This window comes from Condylostylus longicornis, unplaced genomic scaffold (assembly GCF_029603195.1).
Source record: "Condylostylus longicornis isolate FDR11 unplaced genomic scaffold, ASM2960319v2 ptg000031l, whole genome shotgun sequence".
Lineage (NCBI taxonomy): Eukaryota > Metazoa > Arthropoda > Insecta > Diptera > Dolichopodidae > Condylostylus > Condylostylus longicornis.
In genome coordinates, this window is record NW_026578000.1 from 3,690,455 (window position 1) to 3,702,046 (window position 11,592).

General features: G+C 25.2%; 1 protein-coding gene across 1 annotated transcript; it reads right to left on the reverse strand.

Annotated features, from left to right (window-relative positions):
• Window positions 1-6,189: 6,189 nt before the first annotated feature.
• Window positions 6,190-6,867, reverse strand: LOC129608396 (uncharacterized). The gene is made up of 2 exons (XM_055519880.1): window positions 6,756-6,867; window positions 6,190-6,689 (listed from the first exon to the last, which is right to left on the reverse strand). Exons 1-2 carry the CDS (start codon window positions 6,865-6,867, stop codon window positions 6,190-6,192), a joined length of 612 nt encoding a protein of 203 aa, XP_055375855.1.
• Window positions 6,868-11,592: the final 4,725 nt, after the last annotated feature.

Here is an 11,592-nt window from a genome sequence, read left to right on the forward strand (position 1 = left end):
ATTATAGAAACGAAATATTGTAATTGTGAAAATTTTTAAGGTAGGATATAGTAGGCACCTACATTTAATATTTTAAAGTATGAAATATTTTACTTAATTTATACGAATATTATTCTACTATAATTTGTTATTATACTTATATATTATATACAATATATAATTATTATTTGAAATTTTGTGAATATATAAAATTTTGAATATGAAAATAAAGTAAATATTTGCTAGTAGCAATTTATTATGATATCCAATTTATTATGGTATATCCAATAATTACAAAAGAAATTTAAATATATTTTCAGTTCCAAAGCTACTTCAAATACATACATGTATACGTACCTAGATAGGATTAATTTTTAAATTAGAAAAACAGTTCTGTGATATTCCAAAATCCGTCGAATAAACTTATTTATAATATTATTATATAATATTGTCAACGTTCTACGCATTCACACGATTTTAATAAATTATTAAAGATAATATAAAATTTTGCCGTACTTATATTGTATAACTTAGTTACTATATATATATGTATGTATGTCATTACAAATAGTATTTTTGTTTAAAATGTTGATATTATTTCTATAATAATTGTATATATACTGTGCATTATTGGATATAAGGGCATATAAAATTTTAGATGCAAACAATATAATTATACTTTATCAAAGTGCATATATTATATTATTATTATTGTTATAATCTTTAAAATCAAAAATTTTAATATTCTTGAAAATGTATGCCACAAGGCTATTGAAAATTTTATTATATACATTTATATGTGAACAAAATTTTTATATTAAAATATTAAAATATCATGGTTTATTTATATTGTGAGATATGGTTAGTAAAATAGTAAATATTATAAATGTGTTATGTAAATAACACCTGTATAATAATAATAATATTTAGTATTTATTATAAATTTATATAATTTTATTATACATACATATTTACTTTTATTGAAGTGACAATTATAAAATTTTGTGATTTGTAAAGTAAAAATTCGTATTCTACTGGAATATATTTTATAAAAATAAAAATTTTTGTCATTTAGCTATATACATACTTGGGGCTCTTGATTCAGTTTAATTGAATATAGTTATATTTTTTAATATTAATGGATTTCAACAAATGTTCCATGATCTATTGAATTATTATCATATAAGCGGCAGTTCTAGCCAAAAATCTCTACTTCTTTCAACAATAATTCGGAAGTATTATGTAATATAAATGTAAACGAGAAAAAAAAGAGTTGACCGTGTCAACTCTGTGATACCGTACCGTACGATTTTGTTATCCTATGTGCGAATAAATATGTCATACCTGACTATGGAACAGACTATCAATTTGAGTTGCCATGTTAGCATATTAATATATGCAAAATTTTAGTACTCTGGCACTGGTACAGTATTTTCTTAGATATGGCCAAACTACTGTTGAAGTTGTATGACAACTACCAGAAGGACCAAGCACTTTCAACGGCTTTTATCAAACACATTGGCCCTGCTAATATATTCGCTCGTGTGAAATTTCAATACCAGAACTTTCATAGTTTTAAAGATATAGACAAATAAATTTTGAAATTATATGGCAGCTACCCGAACCAGTACTCCGATCATGTCCAATTTAAATAGGGTTCTGGCACTTACTACAATAAATCATTTGTGAAAATTTGGGGAAATTAGCTCAATTAGTTTTTGAGCTATCGCTGGGACGGTCGGACGGACGGACGGATAGCCAAAGCTAAATCGACTCAGAACTCGATGCTGATCAAAAACATACACTTGAGTCTATATCTCAGATCGTTATTTCTTAGCGTTACAAACGATAAGGCAAATTTAGTATGATGTTCATATTGTGCACAAAAATTGATTCCATATGAAACTTTTGCGTATTATATTCTATACCCTGTGAAATAAAATTAAAATATTTAAATTTTATTTAATAGTAGTACTGTTCACACAATATCATAATCAATTCTAGCAATTTTTGTTATAGAAGATTTTCATACCCATACGAAGAATCTGTTAAGGATATTACTATAAATTTACCAACCCGTTTATAACGCTAGGAAATATACGTTTAAGACATAGATATAAGCTTGTGTTCTTTTGTTTGTAATCAGCATGGAATTCTTCATCAATTTTGATATTTATCTATCAGCCTTGTTGCCCATCCCAGCGGCAATTCAAAAATACATTAAGTCAGATTAACAAAACTTTCACAAATAGGTTATAAAGCAATCGTACAAATACTTTTAAATTCGGGGTCGATTGAAATATTGGTAAAATAAGTAGATATTATACAATAGTTTCAAAATAATGTTCAACACTATTACATGGAAGCTGTAAACCATAGAGTTACTCATATAGATAAAAAAATTCATGAAATCGGAAGCTATAGAGCCTGCCGTCATCAAATTCAATATAAAAATTTTAAGTAACCAGGGTCATTAGTGTCATTTGTCTCAGGGATACTGTAAAGATTTCAATATTGGAATTTTTTTTAAAAGTAAGTTTTCTAGTAGTCGATAATTGCGGAAGTATTTACTATAGTTAATCAATAACTTTTGAAATTTAAAATTTACTAATATACCTTAAAAATTTTAAAGGCTAAAACAAGTTTAATGCCCAGACTATAGAGTAGATATGATCAACTTCATCTCTTCTCGTGTATTCTGTATAGTTACGTTACAAACAATTATAGTTCATTCTCAAAAAAAAAGACATGAAATAAAAAGTAATGAGTGTAAATCCTAAAATGTATCTAAATTGCAAAAAAAGTATCTTATAAAATTACAAAAAAAATTTTAGAATAAATGAACTGAATTTAGTACATATTTTTACTATACATAAAAAATATTAACCATAACACAGGTTCTCGTTCAAACAAAGTCCATATTTTGCCAACAAAAGAAAAAGAACCATAACAAAATAATAACCTCAAAAAAAAAATAAAGAGAATTCTAATTGAAAGGACCAACATGCTATACTCTGTGTTCTTCCATATTTTATACATACATATACAAATAATATTTATATTATTTTGTAGAATTCACAAAAGGAAGGACATTACATATAAATTCAAACAGTATAAATTTTAAAGGACTAAAATATATTATTATTATTTAAGTATTATACTGTATAATAATATTTAATACTATCGTATATAGTGAGAATTATACTATACTCACGAATATTATAAATGTATTTATAATAATATTACAATGTATAAAGCAAAGGATGAATATAGCAATAATATTATAATAAGAACAGAATAGAAACGGAAGTCAAGAATAATGGCTATACGAATTTTCTAATTGAAAATAGACTTAAGTGCTTATCAATGACAGTTTGAAAAAGGATATTCTTTTTTTCCTCTTTTTCTTTTTTCTTATATATACTCGTATAACACTATAGTAACAGTAGTTATACTGTATATCTTTTTCCTTTAAATATACTACAAAAAAAAATATATGTACGAACACATACCCGAAAAAAAAAAAATATTTCAAAGAAGAGAAAATTAAAATTTTTCGAAAAGAATATAGAAAATCTAAGACAAAAAGCTCAACAAGATACTAGCTCTCCGTATATAAAATAAAATTTATAACATTTTGAAGTGGCAAAATTTTCAAAAACACAAAAAAAAAAATGTCGTTTAATAAATTTAAGTAACCGAATATAATTCTTTATTTTATATAACTGTTATACTATATATATATATATATATATATATATATTATATTTAGATTTTATTGCTAAATTCAAGAAAGTAAAAAAAAAGAAAACTGAAAGAGGCGCCATACCATTAGAAAAAATATTGTGTGATTTTGAATTTGTAATTAAACATAATAATTTCTACGAAAATCAAAATTTGCTAATTGGGGAGGAATTGGCGAGAGTTCATTCAAAAATTGGCTAATAATAAAAGAGTTGTAATAATAATAAAATGCTCAAGGAAGATTTTTTTCTAAAACATAGCACTGTTTCCCTTAAAAAGTACTTAAATAGGTTCTGCACACGGAATACGTACTTATGTGTTATACAAAACAAAATTTTCGGGTCATATTATGAAGGCATGAAAATTTTTTAAGAAATAATATAACTTAAATGAACAGAATCTTCGAAGACTAGTTTCACGGAAAGATCATAAATTGAATAATCACAATAATGGCTGTAACAACATTGTTGAAAATGCAACCTTTATTGGGAGTTTTTTAACCTTTATGGGGAGTTTAATGATCCATTCATTTAAAAATCGTATTCCGAATTTTCTCGTGTTCGTTTTTATCTTGAATAACCCATCGCAAGCGTAGTCACCATATTACATTGCTCATATTATTAAGAATGAGCCAGTTTAAAAAATTAAAATTTGCACTGAACGCCTACCTTACCGTAATCCCATTATCTTTCTTTCCTGTAAGAAACGCCTCAAATTAAGAACTTTTACAACTATTGATAAAACATGTTAAACCTATAACATTTCACACTAATGAAATAACAAAATCTGGTTCACATTATTTCACTCTGTATACATAATATATAAAAAAAAATTTAAATACTATGGTAACTTTAAAATTTTTGGTCACCAAAACATTGATTTTCGATATGAAAAAGCATATATACATATTGTTACATAAATTAAATAAGAAAAAACATATACAATGTGGTACAACATAATAAAATCATATTATAAAAGTTAAAAAGAATTGAATTTCAAATTTAATTTTATTATATTTTATTTTATATATATGTTATATATATATAACTAATATATATTATATATATAATATGTTATATATATATAACTAATATTATATATATAACAATTATATAAATATTAATTTATAAAATATTTGCATATATACGTTACATATATTTATGATATATATGGTATATATCTATATATATGGTATATATAGTATATATGGCATATATAGTATATATAGTATATATAACTATATATACTAAATATAGAAGAAAATTCTTAATGATATTAGGAACAAAAGGAACTTTTCTTCCTTTTTAACAATCTAACAATAAAAATAATGTATTCATTACCATTAAATGAAATGAATTGAAATAAACGAATAAATTAATTTCTATATACATAATACAATGTTAAAAATATGCATATATATATTGTATAATTAGTTGTATATTATGTACATAATAATATGTTATATAATGTCTATGAATATTCATATAATTATAAATTATTCCCTATATATATTTTTGTACAACACTACAATATAATATTGTATAATAGTTTAAATGAAATGGTAGGTGTTTTAAATTGATTGTTAATAAGGTATATAATAAAAGAGAGAAAAAAAATTATGTGAATAAAATTATACATGCATTACCTTCTATATACTATTTTCTATATATTTGTATAAAATTTTTGAATGGCACATAATTGATTATGGTATAATAGAGAATTTAATCTTAGTATAACCTCATTGTTATTATTAAAGTATAATTTAAATTTTATATTATCTTGTTGCTAGATAATTTATTTTTCAATTATTTTAAGCTATTATATCCCATTTTTTTTTATTAAAGATATTTTAAAATAATCTAAATTATTTATAATATTAATTTGATTTTAAAAATATTGTCTCTTGATTAAGTCAAATGTAAATTTTTAAATTTATAACACCAAATAATACAAAAAGTAAAAAATGTAAGGGATATTATATACAATATTGGTGTTAGATAAAAATTAGAATTAAAATTAAATTAAAATTTTAAAATAATTTTAATTCTTTTTAGAATACAAAGGCATGAAAATTTTTTAAGAAATTTAAAACAGAAATGTTCAAATTCTACTAAGTAATTGAATAGAAATTGAACCATAAACTTTGTTTTAATTGAACAGAGTATAATAGAAAGTTTAGATTGGGGGATTTGCTACGTTATGGTTTGTTCTTGGAGAAATTTGGTTTTTTAGCTTATAATGAATAATTTAATGAATGTCTGGGCAGTATTTAAAGATTAAAAACGCAATGTTGTAAAGATCAGATTACAGAAAGTTTAACACATAATGTTATTGAAATGGGACAGTTTAGTTTGTACCTATAATTAATTTCGAAATTATGTTGAAACAATTGAAAAATTTTCTGGTAAAATTCTATACAATTATTATACGAATGAACATATTAATTCATCATCATCATCAGTAGCTTTACAGCCCGGTATGAGCCCTAGCTGGATTAACAATTCTTCTCCACCCTTCTCGATCCGTTGTTAGTTGCTGCCAGTTTGTTATATTCATTTTACGCCAATCTTCTGCTACGTCGTCCTTCCATCTCGACCTTGGTCTTCCAATGTTTCTTTGAAAAAGTGGTCTTGCTTCGAAAATTCTTTTTGGAGCCCTTGATTCATCCATTCGATTGAGATGTCTTAGCCACCTTAATCTTTGAGATTTGATGAATCTTACTATATCCTCATTTTTTATAAGGTTCATTAGTTCTTGATTTGACCTTATTTCATGCTCATTATATTCGTTCAATCTTGGTCCAAAAATTTTCCGCAGTATCTTTCTTTCAAAGGTTTTCAGATTATTTATATCATATTGCGTTAATGACCACGTTTCAGCATTGTAGCTTAAAATAGGACGTAATGTTGTTTTATATAGTTGTGTTTTGCACGATTTTGATAGAATTTTGGATTTAAATAAATGTGCTATGGATTAGTAAGCCCGGTTAGCTGTTAATATCTTTTGTTTTATGTCTTTGTGTATGTCATTACTAGCATTTATTTGCGCACCAAGGTATTTAAAATTTTCAACTATTTCAAAATTGTATCCCATCATGCTTATAGTTTGGTCACTTCTTCGTAGTTGGGATCTTGATATCAACATATATTTGGTTTTTTTTTCATTAATCTTCAAACCCACAATTGCAGCGTTTTCGGCAAGTTCGGCAAAAGCTTCAATTAGATGTCTTTTATTTCTGGACATCAACATCTGGAACATATTTATTGCCATCAAATATCAACAGCTTGTGTTCTAACATTAAGACAATGGGATGCACTAAATATCATTTTATCTTCAGTTCTAATTTTAAATTTCAAAGTTTTTTATCAGAGACGGAAATGGAAAGCTGATGGTTCCGTCCGGAGTGGAGCTTCAAATCCTTTCATTGGGCCGCAGTCACGTTTTGAGATGCTAAGAACAACAGATCTGCCTGCTCTGAATTTTTGGGATGAACAAGCCCTGATCGATCATTGAGACAATTTCCAGAACTTATCTAATTTTAAAAAAATTATATATCACTTAAGACCATGGGGGCGGGAATTGATCGTCTAGATTTGAGGCTACTGGTGGCCGAAATCAGTGGACACTGCCTCTCGATTACGAAAAGGATGGAAAAGGCAGAAAATTAAGTTTACTGTTTCTGCTCGGAAGAAAAGGAAACGGGGGAGCACTTATTAGGTGTATGCAAGGCGGTGGCTCGCTTACAACTCAAATACTTCGAAAGGAGCTTTGTGAGTTTAATAGAGATCTCTCGGCTTAAGATGGCTGCTGTACTACAATTGTTCAGGGGCATTGAAATAATATGAAATTTAGATGGATTTTGAATTTAGCAGTGACGTAACATTACTTTACGTGGTATAAGTCAATTTATTATCATATAAGGTAAAAAAAAATATTTCTAAATTCATCATAAGTATCAAGTAACATTCTGATCAATATCGTTTAACTTTTCCATCATAATCACATATTTTCTATTAAATAAAAAAAAAAATAATCTCAGAGATTGTAAAGTAAACTAAAATATTTAATTTAACTATATTCAAAGAAAACTTGAAAATTGATTTTGATTAAAATAAAATTGTTTTTTTTTTTTTCTTCCTGCTTCCCTTTCTCTGTAAGATGAGTTTCTTTCTTTTTTTTTTTCAAAAATCCGTTTATAAAAAGACGATTAATGAAAATTGTAGCAATATTTTCACGTCATTTATAAAAAAAAAAAAATTTGCAATTTCAGTATTATATACGAGCTTTATATGCATGAGTTTGACTATAAAATATGCAAATATTATTATTTGTGTTCTTGTATAACACACAGACACACAGTATGTAAAATAAATAAAATAAATATAATATTGTATAAGTACGTTATGTTTACCGTGTCCTTTTTTTTTTTTGAGATTTTTTTTTTCAGATGGTAAACTCTATACAATATACTTTTTTGAACAGTATTTTTTCAAAGAATATTAAATCAGAATTTACTTAATATTCTGATGTGTAAATATTTTAGAAAAATTTGTATTTGAATAAACTTATGAAAAAGAGAAAAATTTCTTTAGTATTATTTATTTATTTTTTTTATTTTATTTTTACTTCAATTTTCTCTTTTAATATTTAAATATTATTATACGATATATATTATTTGTTGTTGTTTTTCTAACAAAGTCTCCAAAATAAAAATGAAAATCAAGAGAATGAATATAAAGTTTGTTAGTTCAGTCATAGAATAAGATTCTATGTGTTCCCACATTTAATTCTAAATTCAATAGAAACTATAATTTCTTTTCTTAATTTCGATAAATAAAAACTCTACAAAATATTTAGACTCTACACTTTTTTAAAAACTCTACACATATCTCCAAAAATTATCCAAATCTCTAAATTTTGAGTGTCTGTGTATCTAAACTTTAACGGCGAAACTAAATTATGTGAACTGATTAGCATTTAATTTAAATTTAATTAAAATATTTTAAAAATTTTAAAAATAAATGCAAAATTTAATACATTTTTACATCATTCCACAAGAGAATTTGCCATATATTGAGAATTATCATTTTCATGAAATTCTTGTATTACGATAAAAAAATTTTTTGCCAAGCTACCAACATACTGCGAATTGAGTATATAATTGGAACAAGTCTCCTCCGCGAAATATAAATCAAATGTGATTTTCTTTTATTTCATTGTCACTATTCATCAGAAGTGGTAAATGAAAATTATAACACCAACTACATACAATAAATTATTAAGTAAATCGGTAAAAAAAAAAACCTTCCATTTTCTGTATGTTATAAAATAACGTTTCGTGCATATTTTTAAAATAATCTCATGCATTGAAGTGAATTTTAAATTAAAAAAAAAAAAGACAGAAAAAAATGAAAAATAAATATAATATTTATTTAGAAAAAATAATTTTATTCAAAATTTAATCTTATCCCATTTTGTGTCCTGTATAAAAAAGAGTTACGAGAATATATAAAATTGTCTGAGTATTTTAATATGTATTAAAAATTTACAGAAAAACGTAAAAAGTGCTGTTCTTCTCCTACTTTTAAAATAAACCGTGATCAGCTGATAAAATATGCTGATTTAGAAATTCAGTTGGTTTTTAAAATTAAATAATATACTATATAGTTTATATTTTTCATAAAAATATATGAAAATCATGAATAAATAAATGGTGGAATAAAATTCTTATACAATGTTGGAAATGAATGATTTCATTACCAAAATGCGAAAACTAGAAACACATCAAAAATCGATTGTAAATGAAAGGGGAATAAACTCTTCGACAGGAGAAAATTTACTGGAGCAAGTACATGATCTAATAAGAAAGTTATTCAAGGGTTTTCGCAACTATCTTGAGGAATTAAAATTTTCATTCTGAGACTTCCAGCTTTATCAATAACTTCATATTGGATGTTATAAATAAAATTTTTAAAACCGTTTAATATTAGGTGCATTTTATCACCCCTTTGCAAAAACATTGGTCTTAATCATAGTATTCTACATATAATTGCGCTCTGATTGCATCGTCATAAAATTTTCCACAGACTTGGGAATTTCCATTCATCTAAAGTTCTAATTCTCTGCAATATTCACAACTCCATGTCGAACTATCATAATAATATTTCAAAAAGCAATTCAGAAGCAACAAGAAGTTATTTTTCTCCCATATAGTTTAATTTTTACAACGTCATAATGCACTCTTTAATGATCAAAATATAAATTATTATTATATTTTTTGCAAAATTCTTAATACCATTAAAATTGAATTTCATTTGTTGCACACTCATGATTTTCATTTTATTCATAAAATTTTACATTCCATTTAAAAATCTCAATTCATTCATATTATCCTTTATTTTCCTTCTCTTTTAATTTTATAACTTTCGCATTAAAGGCATAATATAGCAAACCAAGTTCATAGGATAAAAGTATACAAAAAAAACCTTCAAAAATACCTTGCAGATAAAAAGCTCTGCTAACGTCGTTATTCGGATCTTTCCAAAAAAAATTTAGAAGAAAGAAAAAAATTTACTGTTACATGACCTTTATACTATTGCACATCTTTATTCTAATCGTAAAGATTTCAGTAATGCACGTACAATTTAAAAAATAAGTTTGTCATACTCTAAAACCTTTATTGGCAGACATTTCAATTATATTCAATGATTATTCTTTTAAAATAAACTTGAACGATTTATGGTGTACCTAACAAAACTGTTTTCATTGGCGCAAAAACAAAAAATTTCTTTCACATAATAAAACAAAAAAAATAATTTTTTTTTTTTTTGGTTTATGCTGCATAAAATAGAGAGAAGTTCAACGATTTTGTAATTCCATTTACAAATTAAAATTGCAGAAGTGTACCATATTATAATATCATCTCGGGAAAGTTATTGTTGTGTAACTGTTTTGATGATGAAGTTTGCAACACTTACCTAATTGTATACGACGACACTGCTTGCTGCTAAATATCTTTGGTAACAAGGCCACTGCTATCATTTGAGTCTATTAACTATTGGAATTTATCTCATCAACTTTCAAACTACAATTGCTTTTGCGCTCGTGTATGTGCGAGATTGCAATAAAAAAAGTTCATTGAATAAAATTAGTCCGAAATTTTCAAAATTGTGCAGCAGCACTGTTTATCATTTATAGTTACATTATGGTTTATTATGGGACAGGAACCTGTTGAAATCCAGAGAAATTGATACAATGAACATTATTATAGCGCAGAGAAATTCTATTCAAGTCAATATCCTAGGGTTAATCGGAATAATGACAAATTATCTCATTCATTTCTTTTTATTAAAATCACATTTTTTTGAAGTTTTCTATATCTCGTTTCTGCTTAGGACAAAAACTATTCATTTTAAAACAAAAAAATTATAAAAAAAATGAAGCAAAGGAAATATAAAAAATTTAATTTAGTATTTTGTTACAATCATAGCGTGCTATGTATTAGAATGTATAATACTGAACAATTTGTACCAGGAGGTAAAAGTCAATAGAAAGTCGCAATCTATTAGCTTACATAAGAATAGTTTACTTTTTGAACAATGTTATGAAAAAGGACACAATATCTAATAGCTATACAAGAAATACTGATTTATTTAATATTTCGAAATGTTGCACCTATAGAATTACGAGTATTTATAAATTATTGTCGACAATCAAATTGTATAACAATATTTGAATGCACATAATATGAAAAATTAACAGCAAGCTGCTACTTATTTATAATAAGCATTTATCAATACCTTCTCGTCATCGTTTATAAGCATTTAAGTTACTTTTACTATCAGTTTTAAGTACACATGAAATTTGAAC

Coding starts and splice junctions, on each gene's coding strand:
- LOC129608396 (XM_055519880.1), bottom strand. CDS start 6,867: ATGTTGATATCAAGATCCCAACTACGAAGAAGTGACCAAACTATAAGC. Junction 6,690..6,755: donor TGGTGCGCAAATAAATGCTA/GTAATGACATAC, acceptor ACTAATCCATAG/CACATTTATTTAAATCCAAA.